The 23209-nt window shown below is 38.1% G+C and overlaps 1 protein-coding gene across 1 annotated transcript in view; it reads right to left on the minus strand.

The window, feature by feature from the left end:
• Positions 1-6307: 6307 nt before the first annotated feature.
• The window catches only part of LARS2 (leucyl-tRNA synthetase 2, mitochondrial), an 82762-nt gene continuing 65860 nt past the window's right edge, over positions 6308-23209 (minus strand). Inside the window, exons 17-21 of the mRNA XM_056485632.1 lie at positions 21873-22042; positions 20840-20917; positions 18708-18819; positions 12050-12177; positions 6308-6668 (exon numbers count right to left, since the gene is read on the minus strand). Coding sequence (XP_056341607.1) covers positions 6489-6668; positions 12050-12177; positions 18708-18819; positions 20840-20917; positions 21873-22042 — 668 coding nt within the window. The 3' untranslated portion in view covers positions 6308-6488. The remainder of the gene's footprint in view (positions 6669-12049; positions 12178-18707; positions 18820-20839; positions 20918-21872; positions 22043-23209) is intronic.

Consider the following 23209-nt stretch of genomic DNA (forward strand, 5'->3'; position numbering starts at 1 on the left):
CTGGCCCTGCCTGCCTTGCCTGCAGCCTGCATGTATAACTCACAAGCTGCAGGGGCAGCCTGGGGACTGGGGACTGCCCCGGTGCCCACCACGCAGCCTGAGCTGGTGCATCCCATGCCCTTGGGATCAGGGCAGAAATGGATCCAGACTTGGATGTTTTGCTCCTGCTGTGGTACAAGTGTCTACCACAGGGCATTATCTCTGCAGGGAATTATGCTGAGGATATTAATTAACAGTAATTTAATTAACACTAATGGCAGAGAAAGGCTAGGGCAGTACAGGGACATCTTTCCACACTGCCTTTCAGGAGAGGTACAGATGCTTCACAGAAGGGGTTTCAGGATTATGTTCCTTCTTAAATAGTGCACCTGCAGCATCAATTCAGTGGGGATGCTGTGGGCCCTCCCTACAAGTGGGTAAACTGAGGCAGGGAGGGTTATCTGGCAAGCCACACCTTGGGAAGGTTACAGGAACCATGAGGAATCACTGAGATCCCAAATAGGAACCCAGGAAGCAGCAGAGAGAAGCTGCAGATGCCAGAGCTGCAGCAGCTTGATCTCCATGAGGAAGGCCAGAGCTGAGTGCCAGGTGCTAGGCTTCTGCTCCAAGGCAGACAAGAGCTTTTACCTTCCTCTCCTCAGTTTTTCCAGATGCCATCAGCAGTGTTGGAGTCACCGGTCTCTCTTTGCTGTCACTCCATGGGCCAGAATACCTCCTTTCAGCAGCTACAGATTTACACCAGATTGATGCAGACAGCTCTGTTGATTTTCCTACCCCTGCTCAAAAGAATGTGGAATAGTTTGTTTGCTCCATTTTCTACTGAAAAGAGGCTTTTATCAGAACAAGAGCTCGCCTGGAGAATTTTCCAGCTCTGTTTCCCTGCCTCTTTATCAGGCCATTAACACAAACAGCACTGTGACCTTTTTAACCAACATACGTGGCCTCCAGTAATGTTGGGCTGGAAGCACTCCACAGGTCAGACGACATCCTGCCATCAGTCATCGGCCTCACGTGGTTTGGTGGACTTCAAGTGGATTTGCCAGATGCAGTCATGCATCCATTCTTTTCTTCTGTGCATTTCCTAGGAGAATCTCTCTGACTAACAGATGTTTTTAAATGCTCTTTCACATGGGAAAACTGGGAATTATATGTTTTCGTTGCACCCTTGCTATTTCATCGAGCCACGTGGCTCTCCAGGGATGAAGACGTACTTAAGAAAAATATTCACTTCTAAAAGCTTCTACAGATCTTTTTCACAAAACTTCCTTGGCTTAACCAGCCCAGCAATGCACACTTGTATTTCTGTTTTGCAGCAATTAGTAAGATTTACTAGTTACTCTACTATGTGCTTTAAGACAATTGGTTTCCCTTTGTAGCAGAAAACAATTTCCTGTAATGCCAATTCTCTTCATCTTCATCAGAAACAAACCCAGGCTGCCATTGCCAGTAATGTGTCACATTCCCTTATTAAATTGCTCTCTTTTCTTCCCCAGATATGTGTCCTGTGTTTATTATTCCTGATCAGTGGACTGGATCGCCTACAGCTGTTACAACTTGTACATATTTTGCTTCATGTATTGTCAGCACCAAGCAGAATTATTGAAAAGCAACTCCCTTTGCTCAGCAGCTTTCGTGTGTCCTTTGGCAGTGGGACGTGGGTTTAGGGACAACCCTGGACCTTTTACACTTGGTTTTGGCACGTGTAAAAAACTACTGGCAATGAGGAAGTTCAGAGCCTTATAAGTGAGTGTGGGCCACCCCCTTGCAGCCAGACCAGAGAGCAAGCACAAAGCACACATTTCTGCTCACATAAATGCACAGGTTCTGTTGAGAGTTATATTGAAGAAGACCAGGCTCCTCAAATAAAAGAATTTCTTGTGTCCAGGCTGAGCACCACTAGTGCAAACACAGTGTGAATATTCAACTCGTTGTATTTAAGCCTGTCCCATTTACACATTCCTTTGCTTAGTGAGAAACTCAGCAGCTCAGAAAAGAAAGCAAATCTGTGTAGCCCAGGCAGATGAGCATGCAAGGAAATGTCCTGGATAACTCTATATGGAAGATGGTGCTAGATGGCAACTTCCCAGGGCTTAAAACCAGACCTTAAATTTTCCTGAGTGAGAGAAGTGCCAGGAGTCACAAAGGCAGTGTGCAACTCGGGGCCTCCTGGGACAGACAGGGTTAGTGCACCGAAGACTGCGTTATAATACCGGAAAGTCACATTATTCAGGAAAGGGAAAAAAATTCCCACCTTTCCTCCACATGTCACGCAAGATCTCTTTTATCATCTGGGCTGCAGATGAGAGCTCTGATCCTCTCCCCTCCTGCACAGAGATAATGCTTCAGTTCAGTTCTCCTGCTAGGGCTGCGAGACGCTTCAGTCTCCCTCTATCTACTGTGATCAGCTTCATCCTTCTTCTTTGAGACATAAACCCCATTTCCAGGAAAAAAACCTAAAACTAACCACAGCGTAGTCCCAGCAACATTTTTCAAGGTCAAAAGCAGACTGATAGTACTGTGGTGATAGACCTGGTTTAACATTGAACACTTGTTCAGCTCAGTCCTTTGACACAAAATCAGCTTGGATAATTGAAGGAGAGGACTGATGAAACATGGAAGCAGAAAAAGCATCCAGTGAAACCAGCACATGTACTCTTCCAAGTGGGTAAATGTACATGAATAAAACCAATCCCATCTCTGTAAACTGTAGTAAGTACCACAAAACTACAAAAAACCCCCACCAACCAACCAACCAATCAACCAGCCCCAATTACTTCTTCATTTATAGCAAGCTTTTAGAAAAATCTGCCATACTGCAAACCTCCCTAGGAAGGAACAACCAGCAACGCACTAGTTAACATTCTTTCTAGTGCATGTTGATTGTGAAAGGCTTAAAGAATAGGAATAGTTTTCTGTGAGGCATTACACAGAAGGAGAGACAAAGAGGAGAGACTCTGTGATGTGCCTTATCTGTGGAAATTCTCCCTCCAAAAGAAACAAGCAGGCTTTACAAAGTCAGATCAGAAAATACCATTATTAATCCGATGTCAGTTCTGGGGCATTACTTTAGTCTGGTAAGAGAGCACACGGATTTTATTTAGCACCAATCTCCATGTTCAGGTTCTGATAATTGTCCAGCAATGCCCCTGTACTGGGCTGTTTTCAGAGCACAGGTGGAACAAGCTGGATAGAGGCCTATCTTAACTTGTGACCTAACCTGTAACAGTGTCCCTTAACATGACAGAAAAAGCCCTCTTGCCCTGCAGCAGCAGCACAGGTGTGTTCATATCACCTCAGTTTCCACCCATGCCAAATAAAATGTTTTTCTACACAGTGGTGTCTTCCAGCACATTCTAGTGCCCCCATCACCCCAGCATCTGAGATCCTTTCTCATGAAATCAATAGCATTGGAAAAGTACTTGGTGATGTTTCAGGACTTTGCCAGTTTTTATTTTTCTGACATCAATGTTTGAGGGCTGGATTTTTTTGAAGCTTAGTCACATGAACAGTTTTGGGGTTGAAAGTGTGGCAATAATTATTCTTTAAATTTGACATTACTTAAAACAGAAATTCAATATAGATTTCATCAGTGCAACAACCAATTTTCTATCCCTTAGAGGGACAGGATGTTGAAAATGCTCCTTCTGTGTCATGGATCTGTCTCTTGGAGCAGCATGTCTTGAGTCTAACCCACTGGGTTTAGCAAACCTGCCACATAATCTTTGGATCCTCACTTCATGGAATAAAGACAGTGGCACCATGTCCTTTTTAACGTGTGTAAATGCAGTGCAATTTGACTGATAACCCACCAGCACCCTTCCTTCCACTTCTCAAGTGTTCCCCACCCAGATTTAAAACTCCAGCACTATTTAGACTTTGAGGTCTACAAGGGGGCACAATCTATATTTTTCCACCTTCAGCATAAAGATGCCTCTCTACTGTGACACAAATAACAACTGCCAAATAAATAAGACCTCTGTGATGAGTTATTTTACAAAGGCTTAGTAACAGGCTGCAGCCTGTGTATCATTATCAGTGCCATCTAGGCACAGACCGAACCTGTGAGTCACAATTACTGTAAGACAAGCAGTAATCGTGCTTCAGAGCAGGTCAACCTTGTAACAGCAAAGCTCTGCAGCTGGCACCTCTGCCATCCTTCAAATATACACTTAGCAGGGATTAGGCTCTGTCACACTGTCTGCATCATCTCTCTCACTCACTCTCTTGCCACCTTTTTTGTATCCTCTAGACCACACTGAATTACAACTTACTGTAAACACACTGGTGGGACTTCTGACCTTACACTTTTTGTGAGTCTGCTATTCACTACCTTTCCTTTTTTAGCCTGTAGAAATCCATTCCCTATTTTGATTTTTGCCTGAATCACCAAGTTACATCTACAATTCACTTTCTCAGGCAAAAACAAATACCCTCAAGCACTAAAAGCAATAAACACTGTGGGCTGCTGCCAGCCCTGCAATGACTGCAGCTTTTGTTTAAAGGCACCACAGGGTTGCTGGGCTTACAACATCTTTCTTCATCTGTGTAAATTTAAAAAGTTTTTATTTACATCAAACATGTCACCTTTCCCTCAAAGAAAAATTCTGTTAAAATGGTTCCACAGGGTCTGTTAAACTTTAACATAAATTTAAAAAAAAAAAAAAAAAAAAAAAAAAAAAAAAAGCTGGAGGACTGGCCTGTGCCACAGGTTTTACTTTAGAGGATCTCTTTCACAGTCCTTTTAGGGGCTTCTGAACAGAAGTTTTATGAATTTATAACAACATATATGCTAGGCAGACACTGGAATTCAAATTATTTTAACTCCAACTAAAGGCCTGTGCTTCAATGTCTGAATGCATTCCTTTGTGGCTCAGATTTCTGGAGTCTTAAAACTGTAAGGACCGTATCTTCATTATAAATATTCCATTTCTTAGTCATTCTGGTGTCAAAGGACTGCTGGAGAGAAAATCTGCACAAGTGTGGTCCAGGAGGAAGCAAAAATCAGAAGAGTTTTATTGCAGATGTAGGGATGTAGAGCCAAGCATGCTTGCTAAGCCTGGCATGTCTGTTATGCATGTGGATATTCGGTATCAAAAATGCATAAACCCCAAATGAATAGTGGCATTGCTTAGCTAGTGCCCACATGGTGATGTGATCTGTCTTAGGTCTAGTTACTAAGGATCTATGAGACTTATTTACTGTTATGTGGGATATTTTTCTTGGTTTCCTTTCAATTCAGTACAGAGTCTGGATGCCTGCTGGGCTGGGAGGTTACTGCAGACCTCTGTATTTGCCTCACTGGTTGTTGCTGCTGATTTCTCAACTGTCAGAATGGCTTACAAATGGCTGACTTATTGGACTAGTTAGTTGAATGACTGTTAAAGAAAAACATTCTTTCACAATGAACTCTGCAATTGTTTCCATGGAAACTAGTTTTCAAGCATTTGCTGAACACAATAAATATTTCCATGTGGATATATCAGCAATGCAGCATACAGATAACCTGGTTGGAATCAGGTATGATAATGGCTTTATATTTTATGAATGTCTGATTGATTTTTAGAAACATGATGACTATTTTCACTTAATGAACCCCTCAGAAAAAAAAAAAGAATTTCAAGTTTTACAATCTAGGCACTACAAGATCCAATAGAGCCAAAAAGCACCCTCTCTGCCTTCCTCTGCTGCATTTCTAGCAGCTGACTGATCCCTCCCTTGAATGCCCTGAAAGTCTCTCAGATGGCTCAAGCGCAGGAAGTAACTTCCATCCTGTTCCACACAGAAACAACCATCAGTACTTTGCTAAAGTTGCACCTCTCATGCATGTGCAACACAAATGCATCAGCTAGGAAGGAGAACCCTGGCTAAGGCAGAGCTTGGCTAAATAATCTGACCTTTTTCTTGACTTGTCTCTGAAATTTATGTGAAATGTATCAAACCACCCATTCTGCTGTGCCCAAGGCCATTGGTCAGCACAATAAATTGATTTTTTAAATTAACAGTCTGTAATGTTTTGTAGTGTTTTCTTAAAACTTTAAATGCTAGTTAATGGTAGGTTACCCAAACATGTGATACAGGGAGCAAAGCACACCTAACATTTAGGGTAGCACATACTCAGGACAGTCATTTAGTCCTGGAATTACATTTAAGCATCTGCAATTAGCAAAGCCAACTTTCCAACAGGATATATTCCTGAGGCTGACACTAAGCCCCATGCGCTTTCTTCAGTTACACTCTGTTACAATTGTTTAGTTCTTCTGCTCTTCCTTCTCATTCTCCCAAAGAAATTGGACAAGCAGTGTCTTACTGTGACTCAATAAGAAACTTTAATTCTGCACATTTCTCCACATTGAAAGGAAGATTTAGCAGCAATCTGATTTTAATATTTCTTTCCCGCCTTTACATGAAGTGAAATAACTGTAACTGTTTTTGCATCGGTTTCACCTCAAAAGATTCCAGTTCCCTTTTACAGCCCAGCAGAACCTTTTCTATTCCTGCACCAAGAAGTTGATAAGGGCAGTTCGGGGAGACAGAAAGGCCTTTTTAATGGCTCGTCCCTGGAGATGCTTGACTCCAAGTTCACTTCGAAGAACAAGCTCATGGACTTCTTCAAAATTGCGGGCTGCTTGCTGAGGCACAAAAACTTTGCCACAAGCTTTGTTATTGATCTGAAAAAGAGACATGAAAACAAGAAGAAAGAAGTTTAACTAGACTGTTTCCTACAATTTCATTTCCTGTATCCAATCCATCTTTTTACAAAAGGAAAGGGGGATAGTGGAATAAACTCTTCTCCAAACCCACACTTTCTAAAGTAGATGATAAAATTCTATCTCCTGTCCACCATATGATAAAACTCTGACTCATGATACTCAAAAAAATTGGAGAAGTGGCCACAGGAAGTCTCAGTTTTGAAGACAGCATGCAGCACGTGACTGTGCAATGCAGTGATCTTTTAATTTTAAAAACATGACAGTCACACAAGCTGCATAAAATGTCTGGCGGCAGTCTTGGTTTGTAAATACTTCTGGGCAGCAATTTTGATTCCCTGCAGCTAAGCAATGTCTTGCAGAGATTCAAATGGAAGATTTATTATTTTTAGAAAAACAGGCTTTAACTTAGTGTATGTTGCACTCATTGTTATATGTTGCACTCAACCTATGGCTTGTTAATCCAGCACTGACCACAAAGACATCAACTACTCACTAACTAACATTTTCCTGTGTGTGGCTGGTTTTCAGAGCAGCTTCCACACTGGTTTTGCTTCAGTGAGGCAGAATCATGTAAGTAAAATTGAGTAAGTCCTTTGGTGGAAATCACTTTAATTTATAAAATGGTTTTATAAATCCTTTCTGTCATCCAGTAAGAGTAGATAATGGAGACAGACTACAGAGCCTGACTACCTTTCTGGAGCTGGCATAAAATTAATTATTACAAAAGCTTTCAGATTTATGAACTGTTTTCAGTGGCTTGATAAGAAGAATGTAAGCCATACATTTTAGAAAATTAAATAATTTGAATTTTTAAATGAAGCTGATTACATTACTTGTATAATAATCTGTGTAGGTACTGCAGATCTCTGACCCCAAAGGGTCAATTTCAAGGAGATTTCAATGTTCTAAAAGGAACAGACATTGCTTAATGCAGTTTGGACATAAAAATGTACACTACTTGGTTTTCACCCAGATTTTATCCAGGACATCTGTATGTAACATACAACAAACGAGAAAGACCTAGTTCACTTACCTAGCTTGTATTTTGTTTGTATTTTATTTTATTGAAAATAAAATAATTTGTGCAATTCTCGGAGAGAGGAAGTTGGGACAGATTCTTAAGGAACAAGATGAAGTTTCAAATGCAGCAAGAATCAGTCCTAGTCCTGACAATAATTTGCGGTGATAATGTCAGTAGGATTTGAACTATTCCTACATACATCCATAATGTAGCATCATAATAGGCTGGCTGTGTTAAACTTTGCCTTTAGCACCTGGTGTAAAGTAAAACCCTTGAAAAACACATAGGAGTTAATTTTTAAAGCTTTTGTGAAAAATAAATACAAGCAGTTGTTTTTGACAGGACACATTGGAGAACAAATGCATTCCACAGGAAAAAGAAAACAGTAAAATCCAAACAGATACAGTTTTAGTGGGAATATAAAGCAAGCTTCTCAACTTGCTGCTAGGACACGCAGCCTGCAGTTCAAAGCTATGCCTGCTTACTTAAAATGTCATTCACTGTCCTCCATCATGCAAATTAATATGTCCCAGTGGATGGATGCTGGCAGAGGGAAATTTTCCACAACTAGCCTATTTGGTGCTGTTCTCAAAAGAAAAGCCAAGCAGTCTAAATCAACTTGGTAAATAAATGACTGCTAGTGGTTGCGTTTTCCTAGAAAGGCTGAGAAGCCTGGGCGACCTGGCACTGTGTACCTTCCCACAGCACATCTCCACCTTCCCACAGCATGTCTCCTGATCTTCCCACAGTATGCTCTGAGCTGGGACCAAAACTTTTATCAAACAGCTGATTGTTTATGGTTTAACTACGTGTTTGAGCATGGCTTTCATTATAGGTAGATATCATGAAGCATTTTAACACTACTCTTATAACAGCCAGCTGCAGATTTCATCACATGCTGTGCTCAACAAGCATCCTATTCACATATCCTTTTAGTCCAGGGCTTAGGCTCTCAGCAGGAGAAATGCTTTCTGCTATTCCTCCATCTCTCTGTCTGTATCTGACTAGACCAGAGTAACCCTTGGCATTTCCACGTAAAAGTGCCAGCACAAGAAAATTGGCAGCCTTGCTTCTCTGAAAAACCCTGAAAAACTGCAAGAGAAGAAATACAGGAGTCTTGGTTCTTTTCTTCCCCTGAGGAAGGAAGCTGTTGCTTTTTTCTTCTCTTCTTTTCCCTAATTTCTTTTTTTCCTTTTTTTTTTTTTTTTTAACATTTGACATTCTACACTATTCCAGATCTACAGGGAGCTAGTGATAACCACAGAAGTTATAAAAGTTGAAATGAAATCACAAAACACTGAAAAATAAGCACCTTGAGGCTGCAGAGAGAAATTTTTAATTCAACTCAAATATTTTTTTACCATTGATGCATAATCCTTCTGAGAAGTTAGAAAGAAAATAAATATCTGTGTACTGTTAGGCCTCCCTCATATGCCAAAGCTAGGAAAATGACACCAACTTTTTTTTTTATTTCTAAAAACATCAGTTTTAAGACCACATCTGCTAACTGTTCTCTATCACCTAGAAAATGTGAGGAATGCTAGTCAGAAATGTGTTTATAGAATGAAATGCACACTACATTCAGGTCAGATTTTTCAGAGCATTAATAATATACAGTATTATTAAAAATACTCAACTTTGCAATAATATTTAGAGTAACAGATACTGTGAATAACCAGTGAATTTAAATGTCTTTCTTGCTGGTAATTTATATTCCTTCAGCCAAGGATAGTGAAGTGAGTTGGTTGCTTTAGTTGCTTTGTGTTAAATATGGAAAGACATTACTCCACCATAGACAGGAAATAACGACGTATTTTGTGTGAAGAGAAATAAACCCAGAATGTCTCAGCAGACAAACCCCTGGCAGCCTGAGGCAGTTTGATGGCTTGAGAAGAAAAGGGTTGTGGCCCAAAGACTTGGTTTGACTGTACAGCCTTGTGAAGAGACACTGACTCTTTGCAACTAACCAGTTCCTCTGTATGGTGAGTGTTTCTTGGTTTAATGAGGGCAATTTTTTTTTGCAGCCATACAAAAACCACAGTGTCCACAAGACTTCCCACATTCTGTGCACATTCCCTGCTCCCCCATATTTCCCTTTTGCCTTACTCTTACAGTAGAAAGCCAGGCACACTCTGTAGGCAGTATTTCTAAGAATTATTCCCAGCTCAAAAAAGCAACTGACTCTCTGGTCTTCCAGTCTTTTGCTTTCTCAGAAGGAAGGTGTTCACACACATCACATTATTCCATAAATATATGACTGAGAACCCAGGGTTTGTTTTTTCTCTCATTACAAGACTGCTACACAAGGCTATGGCTTTGACAAAGTCAACCAGGAAAAGAAACAAAAAAAATTTTCATAATGGCTATTAAGAAGCAAAATTAATCTTCTTTCTTGTTTCTTTTTATGAGAAGGAAATTTTCATGTCAGTAGAAGAACATCAGTGAAATGTTTAGGTATTTTCATATTTGGTAGTCTTGTGTAGTCTTGAAAACACTGTGTCCAGAGTATTCCCTGTGTTGCTGAAGTTGTTATTTCAAGGATATATTTAATACCATGTTTGCTTTAACCACAACTGCAAAGATGTTTCTATAATTAGACAATTTCTCATTCATGACTTCCTTATAAACTGAACACTGGATTCAAGATGTTTGCTCGCTATGCTTGGACGTGAAGGCTTATTTTGAGCTTGAGAGAAGTGATCATACCTTAGTGAAGATTTTTGCTGTTAGAACTAAGTGCTTATCACTTAAAGAAAGAAAGAGAGGGAAAGAAAGAGAGGGAAAGAAAGAGGAATAAAGCAAATCACCCACAGTGACTATTAGGCTAAGTTTTCTATTAACACCAGCTGGCAATACAGTCCTTCTCCTTGGTTTGGAAAGATAACAATTAAAAATTTCCTTCAAAAAGTCATACTCCTTGGTCTTTGTCAAATGTGTATGTTTAAGGTTGGAAAAACTAGTGTTTTAACAGTATTTCTCATTCTGTCCAAATAAACTGAAGGAGAGATCAGGCAAGATATGAAATTATTTGCAAAGATACTTTGATTAAGGAAATCTACAGCAACATGGCTTCCCTTAAATTCAACTAATCTCTTCCCTCCTCAAAAAACTCAACAAAAAGCTCAACAAAAACTAACCAACTGCTTTGCTCCCTTCCCCAAAGGGGCAAACTGAAAAAAAAAAAAAATACAGCTAAAATGCCTTTTGTCTGTTTGTTTTACACATACAGAACATACAGTTTTTCATGACCAAATGGCAATTCTTCTATAGGCTCTGTTTCATTCAATGTCCAGAAACACAGAAAGTGTTTAAGTTGAAGCATTTAATTTAATTTAGAACATTTAAGTTTAGAATGCTAAAATTATCCTTTGGGGGACAGTGAAAAAGGCAGAAGTCCTGCAGATCTAGTAGTATGCAATTATGTTAATTACAGACCATCACAATGCCTGAGCACGAGGAACTTGAAGGCAGGTGGAGCAGGAGTCAGTCAGTGGAAGAGCTGAGACACTGCTCAGGAATTCCACGCCTTGGGCTCCAGGCATTCATTCCCTCTGTGCCCTGTCTAATGACCAAGCTTTATGATGTATGGGAGCATCCTCAACTACAGCCATAGGAAAGAAGACAGTAAACTACACCATGCACACGTTGGGAAACTGGAGGCTAACTAAAGGTAGTTACATGTCCACTCTTCCACTGAACAGCCAGCTCTTTCCATGGGCCACAAAGCGGGTAGAGCTCAAAGAAAAATTGGAAGTTTTAACATTTCCAAATATAGTTGGTTTTCTCAACCCCATTCCTGCAAATGCACTCTCCTGACATGTGCCAGAAATTCAGCCCAAGGCAGATGGGAAACATCATTTGGCAAAAATCACAACTCAACCCAGCTTATGATTGGTTCTGTTAGGGAGCCACGTACCATAAGAAATATCACCTAATGATACATTTTTGTACAGAGCTGAGTTAATAAATGCACAGTCAGGCAAAAATCTGGGCCTGTATTTTGATCCTAGTTTTGACAGTATCATCCTTGCCCATGGATTTTCATTGGTCAAATCTCCACAGGTACTAATAGGCAGTCACTCTGAAAGGTTTTTTAGGGCATCTCTCTTCCAGACTCACTACATCTTTTTGTTTAGGAAACCATTTTAATTACTCAGCACAATAGCAGCTTCTATTTTGAACTATCTGAATTTTTTGGCTCAGTGAACTGAGCCATCTACTATGGGAAGTGACTTCCACAAGAGAAGAAATTTCATCATCCTCTGGGGTCATAACACATTACTTGGCCACTACTGAAAGTAAATCAAAACGCTCTTACCAGTACAGACATCTCCACAACATCTGATGGCTGAAGGTAATCTGGGTCTACTTTGGGCCAGGACTGATCCAGAACATCAACATCCCAGTGATGATGACTACAAAGTTTATTCTGCATATGTGCCAAACCTGGAAAATGAAAACAGTAAAACATTCATCTGTATGGTAACCAGAACAATTGGTCTCTGGAATTTGTTTGACAAATTAGATCAGGATAAAGCTGAATTTAAAAGCAAGTGCCATAGAAGGAAATAACATTGTTTAGATTAGCATACAGCACATTATAAACAGAAAGATATACATCTTTGAAGCATTTTTTTAATAGCATGAGTAAGGATATTAACAATGTGGGCACACTTTAGATTTAAATGAACACTCTATAACTTTGCCAAGAGCACAGAAGGACACTGCTTATTATTTTAAATTGTAATACTGCAACACAAGCTGACCTCTGCTTTATTTTCAGTAATGCCACCACTTGATTAGAATTCTACTAACAACTGAGAATGATAAACGATTGACTTATTTTGCCACCTGTAATATGCTGAGTAGTTTCTAAATTTGCAAGTCAAGCTACTTGCAAGATCTTCTCTATTTTGTGAAGTATTTTTTCTCACAAATTAAAGATGCTACAAAGAAATGCCTTGCACAGCTTGCTCTCCTTCTTACAATTTTTACATTCTGAAATATTTTTATCCTTCATTTTATTTTTAAAAATTTCTGAAATGGCTATGAGTGATCTCCTTTTATTAAACAGGCGATGGTCTTTCCAAGATAGTTAATTCCTGATTTGTTTAATTAATAGGAGAATAGGATGCAAGTCATTCTGAACCTGCATTAGAAGCTCCTGACTGGGATTTATGTTGCTGTTTACTGCAGCTACATGACAAAACAAAGATTTCATTTAACAAGGTGCTGCCAAATATGATCAACATTGATGATGATTGCTCTTGCAATTCTCACGGAGCCAGGAGATTTTTAAATTAAAAGCATTCTCTGCATATGAGTAAGAACATAAACTAAAACTTTTTATAAGCACAAGCTTCATTTAGAACTGCAAAATGTATGTGAAATCTCATCTGGTTTAGGGAAACTCCAGTAAAAGCATAAAGAAAACCTATCAACACAAGGCTCACTGGTGAGGCACTGAAGCTGCTCTAAACAGCACGACAGCAGCCACAGGCACACACCCAACCAACACACAGTGCATACATCAATTCAGCTCGCTGGATTGCTTAGACTGATACAGTGAGTAACAGCAAACAGGGACATAAAGAGCATGCAACTTCCTCCAGAAAAATCCACCACATTTTTGTCAGTGCTTTTTCAGACAAAGTACTTTGGTAAAATGACACACAGCTGTGCTATTTTCTGAATGACTCAGAGAAGGACAGTGGGGAGGACTGATGGGAGCTGTTTCTAATGGCAAGCAAGAACAGGCATGTTTCCTAATGACAATAATTATTTGCTAGGCAAATAATTAATTAAAACAGTTCAGTGGTTCTGATTTTATGTTTTTTTGTTTTTTTGTTTTTTTTTTTTTTTTTTTTTTTTTGTTTTTTTTTTTTGTTTTTTTTGTTTTTTGTTTTTGTTTTTTTTTTTTTTTTTTTACAGCAGCAGCTCAGAAACTGAGAGGGCAAAAGGTATGAATTCAAGCAGAAAAAAAAAAATCTTCATATTGATGATTCATTATCACATTGACTGTAAAGAAAACAGCTGTTAGATTCTTTCCTTTTTGGCTTTTGAACATCCAGATGATCTCATTTCTTTCCAACTGATCACATGCCTTGTGGAAGAAGCATGCACACTGGCCACTCCTTATTTTACTGTTGTAGAGAACTCTTCAAACTATTTAAAATCCACTTTCTGATATAAGAGCTTCTATCAACAAAATCAAAACCAGGGTCACTTTTAATTCTTGTGAAGGCTGTCAGTCCTAGTAAACCTACGAATAAAAAAGAATTAAAATGTATTCTGAAGCACAGTGTGAGTAACCCCATGTCTTGCTACAAAATGAGCTATGAGCTCATCCACAAAAAAAGAGAGTAGAAAAGTCAGCAGAACTTGTTTGAGAAAACTGTTTGACAGGAAACCAAAATGAGGTTTCAGTTATGTTGCCTGTTTGGCTTCCTGCCTTAATTCACATTTTGTAAGCTGTAGAACACAGAAAACATTATGATTTGGTTTGTACTTTCTAAATTCAACACACTAAATCAGAAACTTCATCACTCTGATCCAGAATGGTGATGGCCCACTTGTGAGGACCTAGAGAGAGCTCTTCTTTAGCCTTCCCACTTGATTCTGAGACACTAGAAAAAAGCACTGTTTGATACATTAAAAATGGACCATTTCTGAAACTTTGATTGTTAAAACATGAAAAACCTATTTTATTGTCTCATTGTACTGGAAAGTGCCCAGTGAAGTGCATTTGATGAAGTGGTGTGCATTTTGCATTACATTTTTTGATGCATTTTGCTTTTATGGCTATAGATTCTCTTGTAGATGCAGGACAGAAAGCTGAGTATATTTTTACTTACTGCACGCTTTTTACTTATATGTATCCATCTGTACAGGACAGATCAAAGACAACACTCGTGCTCAGTCTGAAGCCCTGATCTTGCTATTGGATCTGCTTCAGCGGACTTCTACTGACTTGCAAGCTAATGTTAGAGCAAGGTTTCCCAAGTCAGTAACTCACAGCATTGGAACCCATTTTAAAACATCAAGTAAAATGAGTACTATAGTACTGTATATTAGCGAGTTGAGAGAAAGGGGACAGGACCAGTCTAACAACTTTTCAGCTCAGGGCAATGTTTTACTAGCATTACAGGAGTACTTCATAAGCATAATACTTCCCCTTAGGTGCTATTTGACAGGGCAGAGCAGATTCTTATTTTAAAGAGATTTAAGAAAGAAGACATGGGAGCAATCGTGTGCAAGGTGTTAGGGACAGCAAGGTAACTCTAATTTTACAGAAAAAAAAAACCTGGAAAAAATTATCTGTAAAATTCCAGTAATTGTGCAGCTACATAGACACAGAATTATATAGGCCAGAGGAAAAGTTGTGATTATGAAGTAAATTGAGAAAGAGTTGGCTTGTGACAAGCCCTGGAACAGAGAGATTAAAGCAGAGAAGGAAATGAAGATGGAAGTCTTAATGGGTGATAAAAGGCAGCTAATGAAAGCATCTGAAACAATGGCAGTATCAAGAGTTTACGACTAGGGATTTTCAAACAGAAAATGTAAGAAGATCAGAGGAGGAAGTATAAGATGACTGTGAGGGTGGATATCCAAATACTGCTAATTTTTTGATTTAGTGAAATTGAAACAATATAAATGTGTGTTAAATAAAATCCACCACATTAGGAGACAAAACAGGAACACTTTTCAAAAAACTCAGATCAGGAGTGCATAAGGGCAAGTGGAGAGACATTTTGGGTGAGTAAATACTTGCTCATGCAGCCTCTTTCTGGCATTGTTTCCATGTTACTTTGTTCTTGATAAGCTTTTACTATTTAATGAATCTCCCTATTTGACAGATTTGGGCAAGACACATATCCAAAATACCTTTCTGCAGCTCAGGAAGAATATGTCTGTCAGTCATATATGAAACAATCTGCAACCTCAAAGAAATGATAACAGCTGTTTCCAGACAGCTCTGAGAAAAGCCATATTATACCACTGGTATACTACAGAAATAAGATGTGAAAAGCCTGGGTTACTGTAAGCTAACTCTAGTATGTGATTGCAGCCCAGCAAACTCCACACACATCCTTTAAACCTTCTAAAACAATCTGTCTTCCTCCATTTGAAAGACTTGTTCTCCTTCCTTTTACATTATTACTTTTGGAGAAGAAAATATTTTTAAACTCCAAAACATGTTTCTTGCTGGATTTGAGAAGGAGGATTTCTACATTCAGATTTTCAAGTAAAACCTGCAACATCAGTTAGCTTTTACTTAACTCCATTCTTTCCAGAAGCCTTCTTGAGCAAAGGCTGAATACAGACAAGTTCTTGCAACAGAGCTATTGTAGTGACAGTTAAAATACTGCTAAGACAACGATACCATTAAAAATGCAAAAAGTTATGTTTAATTTCAGCATTTCCTAAGATTTGTTTATCAAAAGTGTACATATCTTTCATGTGTCATCTCTAATAAAAATTTAGCAGCTCGCAATAAGCAGTTTCATATCCCTGTCTGAACAACAAAACACTGTATTACTACAAACAAACTAAAAAAAAAAGTCTCAAATGGTGTCTGTATATTCCTTAGATACAAGATTTCAGGAAGGAAACTGATTTCCTCATCCTGTTAGTGTTCATAAACTGCCAAGATATCAGCCGGATGAACTCTTCCCACACTGAGGGGCTACGGCTGCTTTTTATGTTATTGAGCGATAAACCAGAGCATTCACTGCACAATTAACACCATCAGGCTGAAACACCAAAATACCAAAAACTGTTTGTCTTCTAAGGCGGGAGAAGAACATCTTCACACACAAAGTATCGTGGGTTGTTATTGTTCAGCTGTTGAAAGGTGAGGCACTTACAGAACAGCATTCAAGCAGCTTCCATCAAAGTGTGGGGTCCACTGCTATAGGAGCAATTTATAGAACTAACAATATACAGACTCCTTTTCCTGACAAGAGGAAGCCACATTATCCTGACATTTAGATGCAAGGCCAAGGTACAAAAGGAGAGACTTATTCTCTCTGAGTATGGAGAACTAGAGCCCAGACAAAACTAAATAGAGTATTTATAAAACTTAATTTTCATATTGAAATTTTTTAAATAGTAAAGCATCATCACTCATACACAATTAATTTTGAGAAATTGGTTACATCAGAAGAGCAATAGGATTGGTGGAACAGAGTGTAATTCAGAACTTGGGGAATCTTTAATATGAAATCTCAATTCGATGGTGTAACTGATAGATGTTGGCTGTTTCAAAATAATATAGTATTCTTACCACAATGAAGCAGTTAAATGTATGCACATTCTCCTGATAAAATTGTTTAATAACTTCAGTATAATGCAATGATTACCATGCTAAAAGATACTGCCTTTTTCAAACTTAGTAATAAAATTCTTCAGGCAATAATCAACTCACAAGGGTTTTTTTATGATTGCTGCACTGAATTACACTGCAGATGTCTTTGCACCACACAAGTAAAATTCTATCTTTAAATGCAGAGAGAGGCTGAGGACAATATACATCCAAATTTTATATGATTCCTTTTCATTCTTATGGAGAGGAGATCCAGAAAATGTTTATAATTTTCATTCTCCCGTGATTTTAGTAGCAAGAAAAGACTTCTTTATCTAACATTCAAACACTATAGGATTAAGCTTCATGTTTGACAAGCTGTTCATTAAGACACCCTAGCACTCTTTGTCATTTTATCAACCATAGCTGATAATTCTGTTTTTCCTAACATGTATTAGAATTCCAAGTTCAGAAGGCACTGTATGTATGAGTAATTATCCTGGGCTTCTTCTGCCCCCATCTCAATCAATGTGTCATGCTAATTACTTTTATTTAGTATTATTTTAATTAGATGGCATGTCATAGTATAAGACCAGATGGATCATGTCTGATGCCACTCTTTATCCTAGACAGTTAAGACACTTCAAAATCACTGGAAATGAAAATACATGCAAAAAATCCAACCCACTCTCCCTACCATATCTTGTTGTTTCCATAGGCTCTGCTTCTTTGTTACTGCTTTGAGCAAGAGCGGTCTTTCCTTGGCAATTAACATTACAGAACCATGCACAATACTGAAATATCATCAGTTTAGTAGCACTGCTCTGCAAACACTTCGATTTTTTGGGATGGTTTTTGGGATGACCGTTGAAAATAAAACCATTAAAATAGCATCCAAAAGCTGACATTAGGTCCAAAACCATACAGCAGTTTATGGCCAGCCACAATGTAGAATATATTCCTACCTTCCCACATGCATCTTGTGACTTTTCCCAAAAAATCAGTTGCTAAACTCTAGCATGCACATCCCTAATTTCACAGGCTTTAACTGTATCAGCACCATGCAACTTAGAGCATTTGGTATTCAGACCTATACAACTGTGACAGGTCTTAGAGAATACACCCTCTCTACAATTCCCATTCTCCATGGCAGGTTAATTTACAGCATAGTGTCCCTCATTTTCTGGAGCATCCTAAAAGAGTAGGATTTTTATTGAACACTCCTTTAGTCTTTTTAGTGTCCAGCCCTCTGATATGGTTTGCTTTGCTTGAATCCCTGAAAGAAAATATTTGTAGTCCAAAGGCCCTGACACTTATTTTAAAAAGGGCTGTTTCAGTCCTGGTGTTCAGCTCTTAATAATGCCATCCATATTCAGGAGCAGTTAGCAGCTGACATATGAATTCCTCATGCAAGTCCTGTCTTGAATTTTTCTTCTATCTCCCTTTCTCTGTTTAGTTTCAAGAAATCCACCTATGTATGCAAGGAAAAAGAAACCAAAGGTAGAAAAGAGAGATGTGGGAATGACACAAGATTCATGTTTGCTTAACAATTATGACAGAAAGTGACAAGCTAGATAAAGAATTCAGAGGTAACTAACACATGTACGTTACAGATATTTTTGCCAATTTCCTGTCCTTTCTCCTAGAATATGTATATGAAGATTATAAATACCTTTCCACATTTCTGACGCAATATGTGGAGCCATAGGTGCAACCATAATGCAGAGTGAAGCCAAAGTATCTTCAAATTCTGTGCTGTGGAGAACAAGAGGCCGAGGAGCTTGCTGAGTGAAAAAGCAAGGAAAAAGAAACAAACTATAAAAATTCTGAGGTGGGGGGAAAGAAGTTAAATTAAGAAGAAAATACAGTAATGAAAACTAAAATTAATGTCTATGCTAAGGAGAGTGCAATTTCACAACAAATTGGAAACCTATGAAAATGGAGAATTAAAATCACAACTCTTGGTACCCTCTAACACTTAGAAGCGAATCCTAAAGCAGCTGATGAAGACCCTTTGGGATCTGCTCTAACATAGAACTCCGAACACACATTCATGCAGACAAGAATGACCCTCAAAATCATTTTGAATGCTGTCCTTTCTAGAAGTGCAATCTTAGGCAAAATCAGAGCTCTCTGAGAAAGGGCGAAGCACTTGTATATGACAGTCAAACTGTGCTGAATGCAACGTAGATTTTGGTGGGACAAGGTCCAATTGTACAGGACCATAGAATGGCTTCAGTAAATTCAGTAAACAGAATTTAGTGACAAAGTGAGGTTTTAGAGCTGAAGGAAGCTTTGAGAATTAAACCAGTTTTATGTTCTCATTACTTTAGTAAAGTGTCTGGCTTCTTTAGTACAGAAAATGTTCAATTTCTGGCAAAAGGTAACTTGAATGACAAAATTTGAACTTCATTTCCCCATTTAACTTAACTTACACGAAACTTAAAAGAAAAGATACAGCACTAAAAGTAATCAGATGAACTTTTTCTTTCTTTGCCTGTGGAAGAGATTACACTCCATGGCAAATTCAGCTGTTGCATCTATTTTGTAATCTTTCTCTCAAATGAAAAGGCACAAAAAAAATTTCAATACATGCCAGCTTCTGAGAATTATTTGATGTGATGAACACTCCATTCTCATCAACTAGAAAATTGTCCAAAACCAGTGATTTGCTTGACTGCAAATGTTGTCAGAGGGCATCTTATCACTTATAGTGCAAACTATATTTGAGTAAGTTTTAGCAGCTACTGCCCACTTTCAATGTTTAATCCTTGCCCACCACTCTATTTCCTCCTTTTAACTAGGAGCAGAAGAGGAAGCGTCAGCATGCTATGCAGAAACTTATTCTTCAAAGATACTGCACTGTCTTCTTAGCTCAAGAAATACCTCAGTGTTCAAGTATCTGGCTGCCTCTAGGATACTGAGTTTTATTTTTTTTATCATTCATTCCACCATGCATTTGCCCTAAATGGCTATTAGTCATTGAGTTGGAGATAAAGAACTGTGTGTTACCTTCCCAACACCATACAGGATGCCAGACTTAAGTTTTCTCAGTACAGCACCTGTGCACAACCTACTTGACTTTTTGTTAAGTTCCTTGATTTTACCAATAAGCACCTTGGAATCCATAAGGTATAAAATGGTACTTCAATACAGAAGTTAAAAATTTCAAAATTATATTTAATTTCTGGTCTGTATCAGGTAACTATTATATGCCTGAAGGACTGCTCAACCAGATCTAAGAGTAGTAATGAAAATAAAGATTATAGTTTATTATATTTCATCTATCACCACTGGCTGATCAACAACATAATCTAAATTAAAAATCTTAAAATTTAAGTTTAAGCTTACAGCAGTGTAAGCTGTCTTTGAGGACTGACTGTGTCATTTTCCTTGCAAAGAATAAACCTTTTAAAATCAGAATGCTTGGTGGTAATTCTATAATGTACTATTATACCTAGCTACCTAGGCAACTTGGTTAAAATCAAGAGAACAAAGAACATAACTAAACAAAATGTAGCCTCTTCAAATTACAGGATGTAGACATAAACATCAGAATCTGGTAAATCTAATACCATCAAGGTCCTCCTGCAAAACTGTTTATATTTCAAGTTTACAGTGATACTAGAACATGCTGCTTTTGAACTGAGTAACTCAACAACACTCTTGACCTAGTAATACTGTTTATGAAGTTAATGATTTCCAGAAAGCTGGACCTATAGTTCAGGCAGCTCCTGCTTTGTAGAAAGACTGACAGGAGCAGTGTCTGAGAAAAAAATACCTTCATTAATATCACATACTTACATGGAGTACATTTGTGAGGCTCATTAATCGGGAAATAGCTGCATTGAACAAATGATCCTTTGTGAAGTACTCGGTTACCTTGTATTAGAAGAAAAGGTCTGTGTCATTAATTACTTAAAATTCTCAAACTTGGAATACCGGGTTTTTAAATGAAAAACAATTACTGATAATCAATTTCAGTTTATGAAATATGTGCATCTTACCTCTTATATGAAAAGCAATTTGGTATGCAAACACATCACACGTGCAATCATGTGTGAGGGGGAAAATAACAATCATATAAAAATTCAACTGATTAGCTTTTCTTCTGTTTCAGGATATAAAAAGCTTAGTCAATGGTATGAAAAATGTGCATTAGTCACCCTTTATTTCCTTTAATAAAATATCTTCCATTTGCCCCTACAAGAGTACTTCTCTCTTCTAAATCCATTTATACTGGTGAAAGCTTGTTCATAGATTACAAGATTAGAATTATAAAGTCTGTTAAATGATCTGGAAGATCCCTCACACAGCAGGGTCTAAAATGGCAAAAGTTTTTATCCACAGAAAAATACTTGAAGTTAATTTTGCAGGTATTTATGTTTCATTCTGAGTCTTGGATATTTGAATTTATACTAATCACAGCAGGAGACAACATGTAACAAGAGATGAACAACCACTTCAGTATTTTTTTCAAGGCTATGCTAATACATTTTCACCAGTGGCTTTTTTCATTCTATATGAAACAGCAGGCATGATAATGAGGTGTGAAGCAAACATATGAAAACTTTGTTAGGGTAACCTACAGAACTCACCTACGATTTTGTTACTTGAATCCCAGATTGATAAAACTTTAATGGAATAACATTTCATTCCTTAAATGAGGCATACATCATTTAAATGAGTTCTGTCCCACAAAACTTGTAGGTAGATAGAATTATTTACATAGAGAATAATTAACTTTAAAAAAAAAGCTACTCATTTAGGGAAAAAGATTTGGCTCTGTAAGTCAAACATATGGTCATTTAGAACCTATGTAAATGTTTCTTCTAACCTCAGAAATCACCAGATTCTTCTGCTCCCACATCTTTCTGGCTTCAGCCTTCTCTTTCTTATTCAGAAGTTCAGGATTTGGCATGGTTCCTGAAGTCCTTGCTTCAATAAGTTTGGTTACAAGTGCCCAAAGGCGCATCTGCCATCTCTGAACACCGGGCATGGCATCAGCTGTGATTAATGAAAGATTTCAGAAACAAATGTCAGTTACAAGTAAAGAATTCAAAATTTAAAAAAAACAGTAGGAACAGAACTCTGGAGCTAAATATTTTTTTTATAAAAAAAACCTCTCTATTTTAAATGAAAGATATCAGTGCAATTAACAATGTCTTTACAAGTACTGCTAAGTTGCTTTAATGGAGAAAAATCAGTAAGATAAAAGTATTTTTCTGCAGTGACTTTCAAACAGATATATATAGCATAGAATATTTACTAAAATCTGTAAAATAACCCAATGTTATGTCAATGCTAGAATGTTCATCTTGTGTTTTAATGACTCCACAAGGCAGTTGTACATGCTCTAATTTTTTAAGTTCATGGCAGAATACAAACATATACACAGTATGCATACACATATTTTTTCAAATTTAGAAGTTTCTTTTCAAATTTGATTTTAGCAAGTATGTATACTTTTGTTGCTAGAGATGCTATTGTGCTAATGACTATATCTTAGACCCTTGGTACCCTCTTTTGAAAGAACTTAGTTTGGGACTATGAAGCTGCTGACCTTGACCCTGAAGCATCAGTCCTACACAATGGCTGCTCACACCACAGGAGGGAATGATGTGAAACCCTGCCTTGATGTCTACCACTGAAAGGACAAGGAATCTAGTTTGAAGGGCAATCATCCAAAGGCTATCACATCCAGTGAAGAGAAGGATCACGACAACTGAGAACCACTATTTAACATTCTCTAGATGAAAAAATTTACTGTAAAGTCTTTGTGTTGCAAAGTTTTGGTATGGAGGGGCTACAAGGACGGCTTCTCTGGAAAGCTTCTAGGAGCTTCCCCCATGTCTGACAGAGCCAGCTGAGCCCAGGAAAAACGGAAAGATGAGGGGAAGGTGTAAATTTGGTTTTACTTCTCGTTACCCTAATTTCAATTGGTAGTACGTTAAATTAATTTCTCAGTTGAGTCTGTTTTATCCATGATGGCAAATGCTGAGTGACCTCCTTGCCCTTACCTCAACTCAAAAGCCTTTTGTTGTACTTTTCTTCCCCTGTCCAATTGAAAAGCAAGGAGTGACAGAGTAGCTTGACAGACACTGACATCCAGCCCAAGGTCAAACCCAACACAATCTGCTTAAATTCTTTAATTTAAACATTCATAATTTTGTC

Source organism: Oenanthe melanoleuca, chromosome 2 (assembly GCF_029582105.1).
Source record: "Oenanthe melanoleuca isolate GR-GAL-2019-014 chromosome 2, OMel1.0, whole genome shotgun sequence".
NCBI classification, from domain to species: domain Eukaryota; kingdom Metazoa; phylum Chordata; class Aves; order Passeriformes; family Muscicapidae; genus Oenanthe; species Oenanthe melanoleuca.